The sequence below is a fragment of the Ammodytes marinus genome, assembly GCF_949987685.1.
Source record: "Ammodytes marinus genome assembly, chromosome: 9".
NCBI classification, from domain to species: domain Eukaryota; kingdom Metazoa; phylum Chordata; class Actinopteri; order Uranoscopiformes; family Ammodytidae; genus Ammodytes; species Ammodytes marinus.
This window is the reverse complement of record NC_137213.1, coordinates 8,220,612-8,243,092: the sequence shown is the minus strand read 5'-3', so window position 1 is coordinate 8,243,092 and position 22,481 is coordinate 8,220,612. Positions and strand designations below refer to the sequence as shown.

The following is a 22,481-nucleotide window of genomic DNA, read 5'->3' as shown; positions in this document are numbered from 1 at the left end:
ACCTAATACATGAATTCAGGTTAACCAAAACAGGGCAATTAAACATTAAACTGTGATCATTCTCTTTGTAATGTATGTGCCATAAAAAGATCCCAAAAAACTATTAGAGCCAGCCGTCTTAAAATCAGTTGAGTATAGACATCTCATACATGTGCTAGTGAGCTTAACACTGTTTTTTCCCCCATCACTAGAAGTCAGTTGGCCGATCCCTGCCTATTGAAGCACATACAGTAATAAGGTCGAAGCCATTGGTAATGGACTTACAGATTCTGGAGGGAGGTGTCCTGCTCTGTGTCTGCGCGGTGGGCGTGGCCTGGCGTGGGTCACATGACGCAGTGGGGAGCCGTTAGTGGGGAGGGTGGACAGACACTCCCAGGATGCAGAGTGGGTGAGAGGGTCAGAGTGAGGAGGAGCAGAGGGGGTAGGAGAGGAAGAGAGCTCATCACCCAGACCTACAACAGGACAGGAAAGAATCGGGACAAAACATTCATTATTTTCACATAGCTCTCCACTTTTAACTTTGTTTTCCAAAATAATAATGATTTTTTTTTTTTTAAAGGCCTGAAGCCCGTAGCTACGCGAGCTGTTCTGTGAGGCAGAAAATGGAGTGGCGGCTCTCCTATTCTTAGACCATTAACACTAATGGGGCATAAAATGTCAAGTTTGGCCTGAGGGCAGGACCAGAGAAAAAGGCCATAGCTGTGAAACTTAAAAAGGGTTAATCCTTTCGTTTTAAAACATTTCATGAAAAATTTAAACACACTCGCGAAATAAAAAAAAGTTGCTATTCACACAAGCATCAGGATGAGCTGATAAGAGTTTCAGCCAGCTCAAATATTGAAAGACATACAGCACTCATTTCATCACAATGGAAGTCAATGGGCCATGACCCTGCTCTTACAGTAAATAAATCATATATGAACACAAAAAGACTCACTGGGTCTGGTGGAGACGGGGCGAATTCTCCTGGTCCTGGAGCTCCGCTTCTTAATAGCCATGGTGTCCTTTTGACAATAGAGAAACGTGTATATATTGAGCGGTGACTATATCCAAATATGTAACCACATACGTGACAATAACGACACAAAGCAAGCAAGAAGAACAGAATCCTGTTATGTATTGTGTTTGAAAATGACTAGAATATATAATACATTTGTAAGCACCACCACCAGTATATTCTGTTCTTAGTTAGCAGACCACAATGATGAAATGATGTTCCTTTTATTTCTCAGAAAATCTGCTCGGGTTGCGTTGGAGCACAAAACATGAAAGTGGAGCGAAAGCTTTCAGAAGTTTGGGACAATGTGGAGGGAATGAAAAACAGAGAAAAACATTCTTCCTCTTCAAAGGAGAGAACACACACACACACACAATGCAGAACTGGTGAAGAGGGGGAAATCAGCGTGTTCTTTGCAGTGGGCAGCTACAGGGATTATGGGAAACACTTTTTTGCATGGACAATTGTCCAAAAGTGTTGAGGGCTAGTAGGATATTGTTGACCTGTCAATTTGTTTCTCTTCTTTTTTTTCCACAAAAGTTATAATACACCATGCATTGGGACACGGCAATAACATATTTTAGGCCTGCATTAAAGTAGCTCTTGATTTGTTGTTCTGATTGATTGCTTCTATGAATCCATAGGATGTCACAAAGTAGTGTTAAATGTCCATCTCAAGTTCAGCTGCTTATACAAATTGTAGTAATTCATTTGGTGCAAATAAACTCATTACTTATTCCAGTATTCTATTCTATTCAAACTCTCACCATTCACTTATCAAAGATTTGGTATATTATCAGCACATGTTCTCAGACACTTACTATCCCCAGGTTGACGCCAAGGTCTTCATCAGCAAATTCCAGAGACTCGATCAGTCTGGACTGTCTGATGGAGCGTCTGCTGCCCGTTCCAACGTCGTCCCAACGCTTGGCCTGAGACACCTGCCGCAGCTGACGACACACACACACACACACACACGCACAATAGAAACAATATCCTTCAACACACTGTCAGAGGAGAAGTGGGCCCACACTTGCACCCAAGCAGCCCTCAAACAAAGCAAAGAGTACTTTGCAAAGAGTCAGCAAAGCCAGTGAAGAATATGAATAAAATACAATCTCTCTTGATTATCAACGCGGAGCGAGGCATGATAGAGGACAAACCGACACTGCAGCAAAAACAGTGAAAGCAAAATGAGATGCAAAGGGGTAGAGGCGGTGAATGGAATGCAAAACAGAGCAGGCACGCAGTGTTATTGCCAGGAGTCTATTTTTGCCTCCTTTTTCCATCGGCTTCATTTTAAACAATTTGATTTTATGGGGAGGAGAACCTGCGGGGTATAATCAAGGCTCTTACCGACTCAAATCTAGTTCCTAGTGTTGTTTCTGTGATATTCTCCTTACAAAAGCTGATCTTTACTTTCAACCGTTTAAAAGAAAAGTCGCACACATAATTGACAACAGGTTGCCAGATTAGTCTGCCTCCAACCACATCGATGTAGAGACCACTGAACTACACTCCAATGTCAAAAGTGAATTGCCTTCATCCTGTAATGACACAAAGCAGCTACAATTCTTTAATCATTTAAAGATACTTAGAATTAAAGATACACGACAGGAGATTTCTTTAACAACATTTTAAGTATGTAAGACAGCAATGGGTCCTCCCTTGAAAAGTGTGTCATTAGTTATTTATATATAGAGTTATAGATAAGCCTGAATGTAAGTTAGTAAATGTTGTATTTTTAGTGTTGACTTTAGATGGTGTTCAGAAGTCTTTGTGACTCGTCTTGCTATAAAATAAAACTACCATACTGAAATTATTATACCAAGATACAAATGCACTGCAAAAATGAATGTTAATGTGTGCCACAGTGAAATCTTCTCTTAAAGCTGCAGCAGGTCACTCAAGGGTTATCGTTATTATTCCAGTAGAAGCAATGACATTAGATCTGGAACAGTGGAGCAGAGCTGGGATCAGTTAGGTGTGTAATTATTTGAGTTGGTTCCAAATTTGCACAGATTTGATCCCTTTCCTTCAAAGGTTACATTGAGATGCAGCTCTCAACTAAAAGGAACGGTTCGACATTTTGGGAAAATATGCTTTATAAGTTATACTAATTGATGATTAAGACATTGTCATAATCCATTTTTACAGTAAAGGGTGGTAAAGAAAAAAAGGGGAGAATGTCCTCTGGTTTGTACCACTGTCCACCTAATCTTTGGTGAGAAATGTGAATGTGAGTCACTAGAACAACTTTGTGAAGCCTGCATACGATCCTAAATAAAATAAAAAGTTCAGCTTTAAAACAGTCAAACATTAGTCTCTACATTTCTACAAAGAAGGCATGCATTAAAGGGTCATTACCAGTACCAGGGTTTTGTGTGTGGTGTACAGCTCTTGAAGAATCTGATCCACTATGGAGTTTGTCAGATAGGAGACCACAGACAGCTTCACTTCCCTATAAGGAGGAGGAGAGAGAGAGAGCGAGAGCGAGAGAGAGAGAGAGAGACGATAACAATTAAAATCATCAATTAGATGAAGTTCTTGGCTCCATTTGAACTTCTCCGGCGGCTCTCTGTCTTACTCCAGGGCTCGGTTGATATCCTCAGCTGCTCTCTCCATCAGGGCGTTGCGGATGGCGGAGCGAGGGATGGAAACTTGTTCGGAGATGGATGAGAGAGGCGGGCTGAGTCTTTCTGCAGCGGAGCAAGACAACGGACACAACTCCCGGCACAGAGACACCATAGAGTCCACTACCACCTGGACACAATTGAGACGAGATGTACGTTTCTTTAAAATGAAATATTCAAGTTACACACATTTATGTTTCCAAAAGCATTGAATTAATATAATAAGAGTTGTTGTTTTGTCAATCGCCCTTGCTTAGATTTGCATCCAGCGCATTGCAGCAATGCTTTCATTCATGTTGACACCCTCTGTTGGAGCCATTTAGAGGTTTTTTGTGTTTAACATATTTAAGTAAATACATTTTTAGTTTATGGCTAAAATTGTGATTTATGAATTACAAAGTGTATGAAATACTAATCAAAGTTTTATTCATATGTATATTTATGCATTTTGTGAGGATGTGGTGATTAGGTCTTTGTGTCACCTGGGGAGATAGAGGTGTCACGCTCTACCTGGAGCCTATTGGAGGCCCTCATATAGGGGAGGAGAATTGCTTTTGTTCGGGTTTGGAAGGCAGAGAGCCAACAGTTTTTTGACCGCATTACTCCACATTATTTCGCATTATTGGATACATTATTGAACATATTATTTTGCATCGAAAATAAATTTTTGTACAGCAGTAAGAACCCTGTTTTGGCCACAAAAACAGTCTTTGTTTGGAGTTTTTATGTTTCGTTATTTCATGGAAAGTCAACCGGAGTTATTGTTTAATAAATGAGTCAACACCAAGTTAAACGTTCTCTGTGCGTGCTTCCCAAGAAGTGTGTGTCGGACTATCTCTGCCTAAGGAACAAGTAGAGCGAACAAAGGGTTCGCCACTTCACCCTCTGTCTTCAACATCTATAACTTGAAAGGTGGATTCAGGGATTCTGGTGAGTGCTTGTTCACTTTACATCAAAATCAGTGAATATCTCCTCACCTCATGATCCACTACAATGTGTACGTTAAATCCAGTGTTAATACCATACGGACATGTTACTAGCTACAGTGGACCAACATGGTTTACATACCTGTTTACAGAGCCCAGGCAGTGTATTAACACTAGATTTTTTTTTAGCACACACACACAGTACGGACAGGTAGTGGATTGTGAGATTGATTTTGACAAAAGGGTATTTTTACACTCTCTAGAATCGCTGACTCCACCTTTAGCAGTTCACACCAGAATTGGACTTTGAGCACAGGTACATAGGTGAAATATCCCCAGTGGGTTGTATTGCCATTTTATCCATCTTGACTTGTAGCAAAATAGGATTTTGGCTTATGATTAAGAGTGAAACTGGAAAGCACAAACCAAAATGTAAAATTAGGCTGAAATGTGTTACGCCAGATTCCTCCTAAGGGTTAGTGCTGTGTTTTATCGTTGCACTGTGCTGGGCTACTGAATGCCAGTGGGAACGCAAACTAAAAGTTATGTTAAACAGTTCCTTCCCTGAGAATTTGAATGCTATATTTCTTTTGAAGTCAGCATACCTGCGCCACACACACTAGTCACACACTATTATAGAGCAATTTAAATGCAAGTAGTAAGGCTGTTTAAAATACAGATGCTTTGGGGATGGGCCACAGTTCCACCTCAAACCCACCTGCAGTTCTTTGTCGGCCGCCTTGGCCAGTTCTCCAGCCAGAGTGTCCAGTCTCTGTTTGACGGGGCCGTCAACAGACAGCACGTGGGCCAGCTCACACAGGGATGGATACAGCTGACACACACACGGACACACACACGGACACACACACACACACACACACACACACACACACACACACACACACACACACACACACACACACACACACACACACACACGGAGAAGGGGTTAAAATGAGTGCATCATGTATTCAGTATCAAAGGGCAGAGTTCTCATTTACCAGACTAAGTTTTATCGCATATACTATAGTATTGAATTACTGCTGATTTGGAAGTAGCCGTTTGTTGTTAAAGCAGGTAAAGTCTAAGCGGACTATTTCATTCTAATTGATTTCAAAACCATGTTTCATAAAGCGATCATATGTATTGTATTTTTCAAATCTATAATCCTTCAGAAATAGTTTTCATTTAAAAGCCATTATTAAGCCAAATAAACCTTTGTGGGTTGCCAGGTTGTAAAAAGTCTATAAAGCTGCACTTACTTTTGCTGTGGCACTGTCGTATTTGTTTTAATTTGTTATTTTTGGGGCTGTTGATTGGATCTGTGTATTGATACTTTTAGCCTCAAGCGCAAACAAACTTTCATTTGGCTTTATTGTTGGGCTGACCTCGGTATGGATATGGTGGAAATGCAACTCTAAATGGAGTTTCCGTTGAGCACTTTAACAAAACTGCTGACCTGATGGCTAATTCCATAACCTTTGTTAATGAATTTATTCACAAATTGACCATTAATGATTCACCGGCCAGGCAACCTTAGAGGTTCGTCTAATTAAAAACTTATAACTTTAACGCTTTAAAGTAAAAGCCAAATAAAATTGATCTTTTGCTTTCAGTCGAAAAACAACACGGATGAGAGCGGCGAGAGTGAAAATTAGGATGCAACGCGTTCAACCCACAGTAAACCAAATGGGTGCTGAATTCTTTACAAGCACACATAATGAGAAAGAAGAAAATAAGGACAGCACTCCAAGTTCTTGCCGATTTAGTTAAACTGCCACAGGGATGGTGAGAGTGAAACCACAACACTAGCGACTCGGATAAATATTCGCTGATTTTGAAGTATGTTGGATTACAATGACTGAGAAACGTCTTCAAAAAGTACAAGTATAATCCATTCTAAACATGTAAATATTTATAATAGCCTGTTTATGTATGGTAGACGAGTACAAGTATCAGTAGTGGACGTAAAGACACTGTATTAAGTTAAAAAAAAAAATCACACACAGAATTGTAAATGTAATAGTCCACTCACAGCTCTGGAGTCTCTGGCTTCTTTGAGGATTTGTCTGGCCGTCTGGACCTCGTCTCCTTCCTCAGAGCCTTTCAGGACGTGCACCTGCTGCTGCACCCGCACACACAGACGCTCCATCACCTACACACACACAGAAAGACAGACACACACACACAAGAATGCATGGCAACATACACATGCATGTCAGTAGAATACACAGTTTAAATAAAAAAAACCTTGACTTTTCCATTATGTGAATCAATACAGACACAGACCTGTTCGGCGGTGCTGGTGACGAGGCCTTGGTGCAGCCTGAGAGCCTGTTTCTGAGAGAAACGCTGAGTCTGGTTGTTCCTAAGCAGGGCACGTTGGATCTGACACACACACACACACACACACACACACACACACACACACACACACACACACACACACACACACACACACACACACACACACACACACACACACACACACACACACACACACACACACACACACACACACACACACACACACACACACACACACACACACACACACACACACACACACACACACACACACACACACACACACACACATACATACAGAGAGAGAGAGAGAGAGGGGCGTTTGAGATGACAGGTGTTTACAAAGCACAGTGCGGCGGAGACAGGAGACAAGTCCATTTGCATGGTAATAAGGAGGCGGGAGAGGGAATTTTGATCCCCAGAAAAATAAGCGGCAGCACTTTGATTTATTCTCTTGACTCAGCAGGTGGAAGTGTTCAATGCTTAATCAATTTATGTAAAGAAAGATGGAATCAAGCGCTCCCTCAAGGACTTGGGATTTTGACAAACAATGTGCAGACAAACAAGGACCCCGACCTAACTAAAAAGCTTTGTAAACACCCTTAGATAGGAACCAGAAAAATATCCATTACCCATGTTAGAGATAACCTGCAGTCAAAATATTATGCTAATTTTATGTAGATGTAAACAGAATATTTTGTTTTGTAGGTTTCTGGAGATGTATCAGAAAAAGGCTCCTTTAGCCCCCGCACACCTCTGGGGAGAAGGGATGTCGTGATTGAGTGACAGCTGAGGTGCCGGGGAAATGGAGTTTGACATGCACAGTGTAAACACAACCTTCTCTGCTAACTGCAGCTAACAAGCCATGACACAAACAGCATTTAGTTAGCGGTGGTATGAAACAAAATGACCACACCGTTCAGTATCTAAAATGACACCTCTTTTTTTATCTTTTTTTAGCAACAGCAATGTGTGGGCCAGCCCCTTTGAACCTCACAGATATTTGCTTGTGGGATTTGAATAAGCCAAGCGGCAATTATGGTTTATTTGTTGTGGGCTGCCGTGTGGCTGTCGGTAAATGTCAATGAGAGAAGGTTACGGCTTTATGCAAATATGGCTCTGGATTGAAATGTTTTGGTAGGCTGTCTGAAAACAACGCAAACGGTTGCATCAAAAGGGCACCAATACTCTGAGCACATACATTTGGTGCGGTAATCTCAGGTGGTCTTTAAAAGATGTAACGACATCATAATTGCAAAAGCAACCACACAAATCAGTATCAAAAAGCCTGTTTTAGCTTCAAAGCAGATCTATGGCTATCCAGTTTGAGTTTCTAGAAGAATGCAGAGAGGCTGGATATCTGCCTCCTGATTGGCAGATGCATCGGTTCGAAAAACCATCGTTATTCAAAAGTTATCTAATCGTTTTGTTGTCCACAGGATTGGATCACATCTTGAAAATGGGTCCTCAGATCTCCTACGAGTAACTTTTAAATGTTTATGTAACAGTCAGCTTAAGGTACATTACACACTTATTATCTAGGTTAGTTAGTACTATTAATAACACTGTTACTTCCTAAGAAATGTTTACCTTACATTTATCACCTTTAATTTAAAGTAGCTCTTCCTCAACGTTAAATTAAAAGAGGCCGAAAAACACTTGCATGTCATGCATACGACCAACTAAACCCATCCCATTTGCATTCTCTTCTGTGATGTTTTGGGTAGATAACGCGACCACATTTTCAAAGGAAGTATCTCACAAGTTATTGTTGAAACCTTTCTGGGGCACATATTGTATCACATGACGGATCTCCACACGAGCAATAAACTAATCAAGGGGGAAAGAACATGCACAAGCAAAATGAAAGTCATTCATCACACCCACAAATCCCTGTGACCCTGATCATCAGGTACTGCTGTTAGACACTCTACATACTTGTTAACAATGTAGACACCACAAGGTAAATAAAGGGACAGAGCTCGGCCTCTCACCTTGGTCATGGCCTGGTCTGTTTTCTCCGGAGCGCTGCGGTACGCCTGAGTGACATCACTGAGGGGGAGGGGCATGTACTGAAGGGTGAAGTTGCTGTTAAGTGGACAGACAAGGAAGAGAAGGAAAGATCATATTATGTTTGCAAATAGTTATATGTCAGAATGTAGTGATGTTAACAAGTTCAAACAGGATACATCTGCAGCACTTATAACAAATGTCTGGAATGATATAATACACCATTGCACGCACACAAACACACACACCCAAACCTACAAACAGACACAAACACGTCACACCCACATACATCTGATAAAACAGTTTGATTGGCAAGTCGGAGGACTGATGAAACACTGTGTAATAGTAAACATTGTACAGAGATTGTTATCTGCCATTCAGATGGGTGCGCGTGTGACTGATCTCTGTTTTAAGTGTGAATCCGCTCTTCAAAAGGTTTGTGTGTGTGTGTGTGTGTGTGTGTGTGTGTGTGTGTGTGTGTGTGTGTGTGTGTGCGTCTTACTGCTCCAACGCCCTTGCCACATCTTGGAAGCCTGTCGCCGTGGTGTTGTTGCGATCCCACGTCACACTCCTGAGAGGGATCAAAACGGCAGGAAATAGGGAAAGACAGGCACACAGAGGAAGGAGAAGATCAGTCGCTTTCTAAAGCTCCACACACACACACACACACACACACACACACACACACACACACACACACACACACACACACACACACACACACACACACACACACACACACACACACACACACACACACACACACACACACACACACACACACACACACACACACACACACACACACACACACTATCATGTTTTAAGTATTAATCGGACCGTGTAGCAGCACGAACGAATCTCCGGATATTCGTTTTTTTGCTACATGCATAGGATGAATCCATATCACGCCATTAGCAATGCATGAACAACTGCCATGCTGCTAATGAGCCTCTGTTGTTTTACAGGGCACTTTCTTCTACCCCTGCACTCATCACTGTCTAACTCATATCAGTCATTTTCAGACCCACTTCTTCCTTTCATCCATCCTCCTCTTCCCTCCGCTCTCCTTCCCCCGACTCGCTCTGCCCTAGAAATTCGATCAGCCAAACCCGAATTTCGCTCCTTAGGTGGTTTCATTCTTCCATGCCTTCCTAACTTTCTCCCTCTCTAGTCCACAGCCAACCGCTTCCCCATCCCGATACTTATATGATACCCCCGGCCTTGCTCCTGTCCTCTTTTCGCTCACTCTATTGGCCCGTCTCACAGTTTCCATCTCCTCCTTCCACACACACACACACACACACACACACACACACACACACACACACACACACACACACACACACACACACACACACACACACACACACACACACACACACACACACACACACACACACACACACACACACACACACACACACACACACACACACACACACACACACACACACACACACACACACACACACACACACACACACACACACACACATCACACAGGTCTCTTTAGGATTGTACAAATATGTTGCCTTATTTCCACTGAGCAGCACAGTTCGGTTTGGTAAGGTTTGGTACAGAACCGTAACCCCTAGATCTGGCTTGTGTTTCCACTGCCGAAACTCCGCAAATAAATTCAATGCAGAGTAAGAACACGGCACTGTAAACTCCACACTTTTGGGACCCTTGTGGACATCAACAAACGGGTGACAGAAATAGGTACTGCACGGTACACTTATTTTGGTACCCTTCACAACTTTTTACTGTGTAAATGCAAATAATAACATGCCGTACCATACCGAAATGTACCGCTCAGTGGAAACGAGGCTATTGTATGCCTGAAGCCCATTTCCCTCCTTTTCCCTTCTTCCACCGATGCTTTTTCGCTGTCCCTGCAACACCTCAGTCTTACCTTGTTATCTCCTACACGGTTCACTTTGAAGTTCTACACTGAACTCACTGTTCTGCCTCTCAGCAAGCTCAGTTTATCCCTTATTCAAACCCTTGCAGACATGTTTTCTCTCTGATCCTATTATTTCAACGCCTCTTTTCTGTCTCATCTTACTCCTCCCATCCTACTCTGTTACACCGTGCTCTGATCAGCGAGGAGATCACTATCAGAGCGTTGATATAAAACACAAACAGACCTTAGTCTGGGGCGGCAGTGGGTAGGGCGGGCGTCCACTGGATTGCAAGGTTGGAGGTTCGATCCCCCGCCTACCCGCCACATGTCTAAGTGTCCCTGGGCAAGACACTGAACCCCACATTGCTTCCGATGGTTCAGAGAGCGCCTTGCATGGCAGCTCCTGCCATTGGTGTACAAGCATACCCGTCCCGGCTTTCGCTGGCTTACTATTTAATTTCTAGTTCATCATAATCGATATTCGGTAATGGTTGAAAAGCCCACCAACAGTCTCCTCTGCCAAATCGGATCGTCAAACTGTCACTTTTCGAGCCGTACAACAGACTACTACAAGCCGAAATTATGGACTTGTTCAGCGCGGTGACACTTCTTATTGCGTGAAGCCACAGTTTTGCACTGTGGGAACTCTGCGCTCCTCCAGCCACGGCCATCGAGGCTGTGCCGGAGACCGGCCGAGAAGACGCACAATTTACAAGAACCTCCGCGGATTTGCAGTTGAGGAAACAGTTGGTCCGTCACAAAGTGACATAGACGAAAAGACTGAGTTCAAGAGTATTTTACAGTGTTATTGATGCTGTGCAAGGAGAGATGGATGCGCGTTTTGGAGAGCGCAGTAGCAAGCTCATTGGCGCACTGGCTGCTTTGAACCCGGAGGCCGAAATATATGTTGATGAGGAGGTTGAGCTCGGAGAAACGCCGCCTCCCGCTGTACTGATAGAAGGGACTGGAGAGAGCACAGCCCTGCCTCCACTCAAAGTAGGCTAACGTTTGTGTGTGTGTGTGTGTGTGTGTGTGTGTGTGTGTGTGTGTGTGTGTGTGTGTGTGTGTGTGTGTGTGTGTGTGTGTGTGTGTGTGTGTGTGTGTGTGTGTGTGTGTGTGTGTGTGTGTGTGTGTGTGTGTGTGTGTGTGTGTGTGTGTGTGTGTGTGTGTGTGTGTGTGTGTGTGTGTGTGTGTGTGTGTGTGTGTGTGTGTGTGTGTGTGTGTGTGTGTGTGTGTGTGTGTGTGTGTGTAATGGCAATGCATATCCCTCTGTTGACTGCTTTAAAATGCAATGTTTGAGATATGTGTTTGGTGTTAGGCTACATCTAATATGTTGAAGAGTCAAGTGTTTTATGGATATTCATAACATTGCTTCTGTAACCCTTATTTTTATGTGGTAGCGTCCTCCGGTCTCCTCGGAATGGTGGGAACACTCGGGTTACAAATAAACAGCAGATAGAATTGCTCTCGGCGTTGATTTCTTCTTTAATGATAGCCAAAACGGCAACACAATACTCTCGCATGTGCTCGACAATCATAAACTGAATCCCACACGTTAATGTGTCCCCCCCTGAACAATAGGTGGGTAGGAACTAATGTTATCTGAACGCATAAATTAAATAATAATAAAATACTTATTAATTCGCAATGTAATTTAAATGAGAATGAAATAATGAATAACAATGTAAATTATATGATTACACTTCTATGTAATGTATTGCTTTACATTATGGAGGACTGATGTTGTAGGCTATAGGCTACCGCTGTTGGTTAGTTTAACGTGATGATTACGTGCTGCGCGAATAGAGGACTATTAAAAATATAGCCTACGTACTGTAGGCTATATAATTGTGCCCCCCTATGCATTTCATATGCCCCCCTTAAGACTGAGGTCTGGCGACGGGTCTGTGTACGAGTGTGTGTGTGAACGGATGAATGTGGTAAGAAATGTAAAGCGCTTTGGGGCTGAGAAAATTGTCTAAAAAGTGCTATATAAGTCAAGTCCATTTACCATGTTGACCATTTACCTTAGTGTTGTGTTGATCTGCAGTGCTTTGCTGAGCATCTTGGCTCCAGAGTCCTCCAGCAGGTTGCCGCTCAGGTCTACCTTCCGTAGACAGGTGTTGGAGCCCAGGGCGTTGACCAGCACCGTGCCCCGCTGGCGAAGCCTCGAGTCGGACAGGGAGAGGGACTGCAGGGCCTGGACGGGAGAAATAGGGAAGATGATTTGAAAATAACTCTGTGAGAAAGTGAGAAACACATTTGAGTGTTTTTTTATGTTAAATAAATCAAAGTTGAGGGGAGACATGGACAGACAATACAACCATACATGTACAGGGATTGGTTTGGTGTCTCCCCCATTACGGAGTGCCAAGCCCATCTTCTATTATTTTTCACTCTTTTTTTCTCTCTCCGATAAATCAATCCTTAATTTAAAGAGAATCCATAGCTAATCAGGATGCTATTGTTTAAGGTCACATTATCCAGGGTTTGTTTTTTAAGTTTTTTTTTAAGGCAAAGAAAACAGTCTTTTTCTTTTATTTTTAATCTTCACTTGTTTCAAGATATGTGTCCACCTTAATGTGTATGTGCTCACTGTCATCAGTTTTATGTTCGGACATGAACACACACAGACACATTTTATCACATGCACTTTCACAGGGCCAGGCATGCTGTTTTTCTCCGCTACATGTCTTTTTGCCAAGCTAAGCTTACCGTCCCCTGGTTTGGTTTGATTTTCTCCTTCTGTGGCTCACGTACTGTTAGTGTTAGAATGGGGCAGTGGACCAAACACACAGGCTTCTGATGCTGGTGTTGGCATCTCTTGCTGAGGTGAGGTAACTAATAGGGTCAATCTCTGACAAACCTGGGTGTACTTCCTTTGAACTCACACGTTAACACTCATCAGTGCCCCTGCATGTGTGCCTGCACAAATGCACCAGGCCGCACTCATTGCGAGAGCATATCACCATCAACGGTGGTAAATAATTGAGTAAGCTACTTGTCATGCCGGATTTGCGGAGCGCAGTGAGAGCCCCCGGAGACTCGCAAATAAACTGAGACCAAATGAATCATTCGCCGAGCCCCCAGACTACATGACTTGTGCGCATGTTTACACATTGTACACATTTGTGCGTGTGTGTGTGTGGCAGGTGGGAGATTGAACTGAAATGCACATGAGGACACAATTTAAACAGTGCCAAGTGTGTCTTTCTGCATGCACATAACATGTGTGTGTGGCTACAAATCTGTGAGGCATGTGTAGGCTTGCATCTGTGCAAAACTACACAGGGGATTTGTGTGTGTGTGTGTGTGTGTGTGTGTGTGTGTGTGTGTGTGTGTGTGTGTGTGCGGGTGTTACATAATCCAACTCACACACTCTTCCTCTTGCACCAAATGAACCAGTTTCTGCAGAGTTTCGTCCAGCACCCTGCGGAGGCACAGAGGAGAGGTAAACATTCATCATCAGTATCATCTCCACCACACCATCTGTACTGCCGTTTCCCCCCGCGCCCGCTCCGTTACCTGCCCTTGATGTTGAAGTTCTTCCCCAGCATCAGGTGTCTGAGGGAGGGGTGTCTGGAGAACGCTGGGATGACGGCCAGCAAATCAGCATCTAAACCTGCACACAAGCACAATACACGCACACACACACACACACACACACACACGCACACGCTCATCAGTGGAGAACAAGTGCAACGCCAGCAGTCCTACCCTCTACAGAGTCATTGTGAAAACACACTTCCAAGTACTGAAGATGTTTAATTACATAAGTAATGTTCAAATAAGAGAACAGAAAACAACGTTGACAGTTTATCTTCAAAAAGCTGAAGTCAGCGATTCTGGAGAATGCTTGTTAAAATCACTTTTTGTCCAAAAATCAGTGAATATCTCATGACCCAAGCTCTGTAAAGGAGTATGTAGACAAACGGGGGCCACCATAGCCGACGTGCCTGTTTACAGAGCCTAGGCTGTGTATTAACACTGGATGGTATTTCAGCACACACACACAGTACATGCAGTGGATGGTGAGGAGATATTCACTGATTTTCACAAAAAGTGTTATGACACAGGGATTCTCCAATAACTTACTTCACCTTTGACACAAAGCACAATGTGAATTTATTAAACTGAAGAAGTGGTATTATTACTAAATATCCAGACGATGTCAGGGCTGTCATACCAGTGACCCATTTGCTCTGCCACATTTCTGGCTTTCAAAGCTTAATTCATGTCCTATCACCAGCCCACACTCACTCACATTTCCAGACGCTCAAAGACGGAGGAAGCAGCCAAGACATAGCATTTACCATGGCAAGATATTTCAGCAACAATAGACTGGAATGCCTCATTCAGAGAGCAAAATATCTATTTGGCTAAGTAAGCGTACATTCTCTTTCATGCCTCTAATATGCAGTGAGTTTATTTTGGGGTCAATGACAGGAAACTATGACACAACAAGGTCAAGTGTGAGAATACGGCTTTCCATTTAGGCATTTGTGTGTGGGCTATTGAACATTCAGATACGCCATAGACTAAGGAGGTAATTCACCACAGAGACGGCTCACATTGTGAAATGGGAATCAGAAAATACACTTTCGAAAACAAGTCGCATTAAAGTTTAAAGCTGGCATAAGAATTTATTTTATCGCAACTCTGTCTATTATGGTGATTTATTCCCGCTCAATAAGGAGATGGATTAAAAGCTCATGAGTTTTAAAAAAAAAGTTAACAGGATAATGGGCTGATATTTATAACACAATAAGCATTGTGAAGCGTGATTCATTGGGAGAAACCAAGCAATTCCATGTAAAATCAGACATTTAGCACCCCCATATAGCTGGAATAGAATGATAATTGTTCATAACCATATTTGGCAATCGAATCGGGCTACTTCTTTCGAATGATCGACTATTAAGGGTCACAGCTATTAATGACATAGAAACCTATTCATGTATGGCATTGTCACATTAATATGGTGTACCACCTTTTGTAAGGAAGTGTAATGACAAAACATGAAACTACGTATATCAAAGCTGTAATTAATACCTACGCCTTTATTCTGGGCTGGATTGTGTGTGGTATTCAATTAAACACAATTTGATTTAGGATTAAGGACCATTAGTCTAAACAATAATCAAGACAAAAAAACTGTGTTAGTTGGTATTGTACTTTTGAGGTGCGAATTCCCTCACAAAATGAACTATAAATTGTATAACCAAAACCCGTTGACATGCAGCGAACCTGTAACTATTGGGATTGTTCTTGGTAATCTTTAGGCTGGCACCGCCCGCCTACCTGCTTTCGCTCAATCTTCCTTTCCCTTCAGCAGTCAGTCTGGGTCCGCGGTATATTTGCGTGTTTTCTCTTTTACCGGCGAATCAGCAAACTCTTTTAAATCAGCGAACAGAGGGAGTGGCTGAGAATAATGACGTTGTAGGTTGTGTAACAGTTTCAGCTGTAGTCACAAGCCGGCGCATGACATACTTCACGACCAAACGGTGTGCGATTGGTTGGCAGATCCAGAGTGGCACTGGGCGGATCCAATAGTTTTAAACTTCAACAGACACCCGCCTTCAAGTGAGTTTACGTTTGTCAATTGAGACGATTCCAGACCTTCTGTACGGATGAAATCAAGTACGATCAGGCTAGGTAATCTCGCTTTTTTAGCCTTAAATATAAAAGAAACCTTGTGTTTGCTTTTAAAATGTATGCATCGTTGATATTTTATGGATCACTTCGTTGGTTGTGGTTGTGTATCTTTCACAGTAACTGGCTCTTCCATCAGCTGCTTGGCCACCAGCTGACTTTTAACAGCCACAATAATGTGAACATAGTTTGCTTCTGTAGCTCTCTACACCTCCCCCAACCTCCTTAATATGTGATTAACATAAAGTGTACTTTATTTAATTCAAGACTTATTGTTTGCATATGTTTTATTGCGGGGGTTTAGAGCTTCCAGCAGAATGCTTATTGCATCTCGATTTCTTCCAGGCTTGCATTCTAAGTGCAGAGTGTTTTCTGAGAAATCTAACTGTTCTCTATAAATGATCAATTCTTTGGTTATAAGTGTCTCTGAGCAAATTCTTGTTGTGTTATTAAAAACATTACTACCAATGAATTTTAAGAGCTTAAAGTTGTAAAGGACCTTCAAGTACATCACTACTGCCAGCGGGGCACCATTTAAAATGATACTCCAATCAATTTATTATTGCACTTGGGGTAGCGAAACCGAGTCAGAAAGATTGGTTGAAAGCTGGCTATATATCCTGACTACTACAGTATATCCTGACTTTAAATCTTTAGTATGGGTCCAGATCCAAAATGCTGGATTCTATGATTCCCAAAATGTAACTTATTAGTGTTTATTTTGACGCGGTTGCCTCCTGAATGCCCACCTCTTTGAAACCCCCACACCCACTGTTTGCGACTCAAGTTTGGAGTCTCAAGTCCTTAGGTCAACCTTGATGACTTCACCACAACATCTTTAGTGTTTCTTTTGCTTTGGAAAGCTACTGGAAGACATTACACAACTGTTTTCACAGGATGAGTAGTGCTCCATGTGATGAGATGGGTCCTGTGTAAAATCAATTGAGTGCAAGTTAAAGTTTCCAATGCTTGTAGAAAAAATAAATTAAGGATATGTCAACTTGGGCATGACCGCGACCAAAAGTGAAAAGTGAAACATGTCCTCATCTTAAAAAAAACATCTTGTTTAAGTCCTGTGTGTGTGTGTGTGTGTGTGTGTGTGTGTGTGCGTGCGTGTGTGTGCGTGTGTGTGTGTGTGTGTGTGTGTGTGTGTGTGTGTGTGTGTGTGTAGGCAGGTGTGTCTCTTACCATTATCAGAGATGTCTAAAGTCCCCACGCACGAAACCCGAGGAAACAGCTCCTGAATCACCCCGGCACCTGCCGCCCTCAGCTGTGGGAGAGAAGAGACAGCGAGGGAGCGCGGGATATGATGAGATAGCCACGGGCGCTAATCCATGAAGAAGAAGATGAGAGAAAAATACACCCAAAAGCTGAACAGACTGACAGGCACGCTCACCTCACAGCTGCTGATGTCCAGGTGTAAGTCATTGATATGAGGGTTATTGGACAGACCCAGGAACAGAGCCCTGGAGCAAAACACAGGCAAGGTAGGTTAGGGATAAAAAAAGATAGAATAGAGAGAGAGAGAGAGAGAGAGAGAGAGAGAGAGAGAGGAGTGAATGGAATGATGGGTCGATAAAAAGAAATGGTGGCAACACACAGGGGCAATCAATGGACAAAGGCAAGGCGAAAACAACAGTGAAAAAAAGAGGGAAAAGACAATGAGTCCAACGTAAATCCAATCGCTTCTCCCCCCCCTGCTATCAACATGAACACACCATCAGACCCCTTCTCCGTGTTCCCCTCCCCACTACCTCAACGTTTGATCCATCTTAAGGGATTTAGAGAAAAGTAGCTTAAAAAGAAGGTGCTCACTCAGTCCCCACCAGAAATCACCTTAAAAACCTTCAACAATTATTCAGCAGAAAGGGCCAATTGTTGCAACACACACACACACACACACACACACACACACACACTGCTGTAGATAGTTCTTGTGCGATGAATAAACATTTTAGGGAGTTCTGCACCATGACGAGGTAATGAGGAGAAGTGCTAAGTGGGGAGTCCGTGCTCCGGCCATTTTTTGGCAGCGATCCATCATGCAGCAGCACACAACACAACTGCCCTGATTGTTGTTGGCGGTCTGCTTTGTGTACTCAGCTATTGATTGTGTTCTTTGGCTTTGAGAGGAGACACAGCAGGCCACACACACACACACACACACACCAAACAGAGACAACTTTCATAAACCATGCATCTCTATTGGGAACACTGCTGCGCTTTTCTGCCTGGCTGCCCTCGAAGTCGGTTTAGCTACACATCTCACCGATACTGGTGAGGATGCGGAGTTGTGCACAAATGACACGTCAGCACACTGCACAAAGGCCAACTACAGAAGCCTCAATCTGTGTCCTCTGATTGAAGGCCAGCCTACTTACGTAATGGAAAAATGTCTCCACTGTGGAGGAAAAGCCTTTGAAACCCTAATGTGAGCCTTGATCATTAAAACTCACTGATGGTTTTTGGATGCAAACTATCATCCATATGGTTGCAGCTATTTTAGTATTGAGGCTTGAGAGAATGAAAGTAAGTTTTAGTGGAGTGAGTGGTTGCAATGATTGTTTTAAGGTTAGAGTAAATGACAGAGAGCACTGGAATAATTCCTGTGAATTCTCCTCTTTAGGTGGAATGAATATGAGATAAAGGTTGTGTGCGTAATGTGGACACCACTTTAAACTAAAGTACCTCACAGCACCATGAGTGGACACGTTTTTAGCATGAGTGGCCCCAGTGGGAATTTAACCTTAAGCACTCTCAGTCAAGATTAGGGTGTTTAAGTTTGACTAAACGTTGTCAATGGCACAACTGGTTGTTGACGCAGAGAGGCGGCATTTTAAAAAATCTGATAGTAGCCCACTTCAAGAGGTGGAGAGTTAAAAAATAATCAGGTCATTGAAGCCGCTTAAAGCATGAGCCTTCTTCATGGCTTAACCCAACATTATTTTAGATCTGTAAAAGCTTCACTTCACCACCAATGTCCACGTTTATGTAAGTATAGCAGCGCAGTTTCTCTACTGTTATCCGAGAATTATAAGGAACATGTGTTGCACTGTACACCTTCACATTGGCTCGAATACAGTTTTTCATTAATTAATAGGATTATTTTATGGATTTCAACTCCTTCTGTGCAGAAATTATAGTAGGTGTATTGTGACAATTCCTTACAATATTTATTTTTCAATAATGTCTAGTAAAATCTGTATCTATACCTTTTGATTTATTTTTCAATAGTTCATTTCTTAGCTTTCTCACATAACATGTATAATAGTACAAGGACTCTTTGATGTGTATTGCATATAAGCACATCCTATTGGCTTTTTGTCTTTTGGCCAGCTCAGCGTGTGCATCCTGTCTAGAGGTTCTCTAGATGAAGGAGAAGCGACAGTTTGGCCAGTTGGCGGTGAAGCACTAGTCACAGCTGATCACCGTCAGTGGAATATTCAGGACATTACTACATCAGGAACGGCAGCCTAAAAGAAACAACCATTAACAGAAGATTGAATCAAATGAGTGAGTAGTGGGGCACCATCCACTAGTTAAACCTCCCCTCAATAGGGATATAAGGATCCATCTGTTTGCCCCTCTATTAACGATTTTGGCTCTAATTGAGGGTATTTTTGCCAATACAGAGTATGCCTAAACCAGTGCTCTGTTTCCCCAAGTTTGAAATCTGTAGACCTCAGTACACTGTGGATCATTAATGTATGTCACATCATCATACATCATAATAAGGATGCTATTTCAGATTCCGGTAGGTCAGTGTGTCACTAATCGTCAAACTAGAGGCCTTATTGTTTGCACTAGGCGTAACAACCCATGTATAAAGGCCAAGAACAACATCACAAAACTAATTCTTAAAATCATATTTCGCCACTATATTAACCCCAGTAAACTGCATTCAAGTATGACTTACACAGGGTCAAAATGAATGATGTTACTGTAAGATGAACAGCTGCTCTATTTTATTTTGTTAACTGTTTGCAGCTCAGACTCTACAAGTGATTTGCGTCTCACACACATTCTCACTGAAGCTCAGAGTTTCAAAGGTCCCTTTAAATCGTCCTTTGCCTGCGACGTCGGTGACTCACCTCAGTGAGTCCGGGGGGACTTTCATAGAGGCCAGGCTGACGTGGGTCAGGCTGAAGGCTGAGCTGAAAAACTGGCGGAAAGTCGGCAGGGAATCTCTGGCTTTCCTGAAAAAGAACAAGACAAGAAAAATAAAAGAGAAAAAGGTTTAAAAAAGTGTGTAGGTGTGGGAAGGAAGAGTCGGGCCAAGATCCAGCATTAAAAAGGTGGAGACAGCGATTCTGGAGAAAAGCTTGTTGTCAAAATGGTTTTATGTCAAAATGAGTGAAAATCTCTCAACGATCGGCTACCTCTCCGTCCTGTGTGTGCACTGAAAATAAATCTGTTTGATACACCTCATAGGCTGCTTTGTAAACTGGTGTGTAATCAAAAGGTTATGCAATCAAAAGAGCCCAGCATAGCAACATGCCAGTTCACAGAGCCTAGGCTGTGTATTAACCCTGGTTTTCTCTTTTCAGAGTACAGACAGGTAGTGGAATCGTGAACAGATATACACTGATTTTGAAAAACACGCGTTCTCCAGACTCGCGGGACTTCATCTTTCAAGACACATCCCAATCAGGCAGTTTGACATACGATAGATAAATACAAAGAGATGGTAGTACAATAATAGATAGGAGATGGAGTGAGACAAGACAGAGGTTGACAGGAGGAGTAGATACGCTGACAGAAAGTGACAAACAGTGTGAGAGAAAGCGAGAGGAAAAAGAGAAGGATGGAACAGACAGACGCCTGCCGTGACAATTCAGGTCAAAATCATATCAGCCAGAAACTGTGAAAAGGTGAAGTTGGCATTAATTACAGTCACCGGTTTAAAAGGCAAATTTGACCAATTATCCAGCCATCTGCTTGGCATTTAGAGTACATTAGCCTGTCATCAGAGGAGAGGAAGGTCGGAGAATATGGCTGTGTGTATGTATCACATCACTTTGAGCCAAAATACATAAGAGGATCATCCTCATGTACCCACAGGATGGATGAAGTACACCATCGGTACAGCTCTATGTTAGGAACTTGTGAAAAGCAGCCAATCTGCTATTTTAGCCCCCGACTGCACAGAGAATTCTCTACAGGGGAGAAGGTGTGTGTGTGTGTGTGTGTGTGTGTGTGTGTGTGTGTGTGTGTGTGTGTGTGTGTGTGTGTGTGTGTGTGTGTGTGTGTGTGTGTGTGTGTGTGTGTGTGTGTGTGTGTGTGTGTGTGTGTGTGTGTGTGTGTGTGTGTGTGTGTGTGTGTGTGTGTGTGTGTGTGTGTGTGTGTGTGTGTGTGTGTGTGTGTGTGTGTGTGTGTGTGTGTGTGTGTGTGTGTGTGTGTGTGTAAGAGAGTGATGAGAAGCAGGGGAGGATGAATTCATCTTCCAGAAACATGTTTTTTTTTTTTTTTTCTTTCGTGAAAAGATTTACCTGCTCCCTCTCTTGGCAGCTGACATGTCGCGCACTTGAATGTTTTACGGCTCCATTTCTGTTCACCGTAATAAACATGGTGTATTGTGTCGGCAATGAGGCGCTTCGAAAAGCACACTAAATGTAACATCCATCATTTCAGCTATTCATAAACCACAATGCAAAAGTGCCTGTCATGGGTAAATCTATGATGACGAGCAATAGAGAGAGCGGATCATGATGCGTTCATCTTCTTTCTAAAAAGATAATTACACTGTCTGACTCATTGTAGCAGGAAAAGGACAGGTGCAAGTAATTTGGCTAATGAGCGCTCACTGCAGTGAATAGGATGCAGTCATTAACGTTGTTAGCTACAGCTGTGTTTTCTGCTATGACACGTCAAAATGTCTGCAAAGGCATGCAACAAGTTTCCCTTACTTTAAGCCACAATTATGTTATTATTTTTTAAATCCCTCCCTCCCCATGCAGAATAATTGCTGTGCATAGGTTAGTAGTGTTTTATAATATCTCTCCCTCTCTCTCCAATAGGACAATGGGTGGCTATAATGTGTCACATCGAAC

General features: G+C 42.6%; 1 protein-coding gene across 1 annotated transcript in view; it reads right to left on the bottom strand.

The window, feature by feature from the left end:
- Positions 1 to 22,481, bottom strand: part of carmil3 (capping protein regulator and myosin 1 linker 3) — a gene marked incomplete at its 5' end in the record, with an annotated part of 90,830 nt that overhangs the window by 11,818 nt on the left and 56,531 nt on the right. Inside the window, 16 exon segments of the mRNA XM_080034004.1 lie at positions 265 to 452; positions 938 to 1,004; positions 1,819 to 1,947; positions 3,365 to 3,458; positions 3,585 to 3,760; positions 5,275 to 5,388; positions 6,592 to 6,711; positions 6,846 to 6,944; positions 8,858 to 8,951; positions 9,376 to 9,444; positions 12,807 to 12,979; positions 14,155 to 14,209; positions 14,305 to 14,401; positions 17,620 to 17,701; positions 17,828 to 17,897; positions 20,523 to 20,627. Of these exon segments, the coding sequence (XP_079890130.1) occupies positions 265 to 452; positions 938 to 1,004; positions 1,819 to 1,947; positions 3,365 to 3,458; positions 3,585 to 3,760; positions 5,275 to 5,388; positions 6,592 to 6,711; positions 6,846 to 6,944; positions 8,858 to 8,951; positions 9,376 to 9,444; positions 12,807 to 12,979; positions 14,155 to 14,209; positions 14,305 to 14,401; positions 17,620 to 17,701; positions 17,828 to 17,897; positions 20,523 to 20,627 (1,732 nt within the window).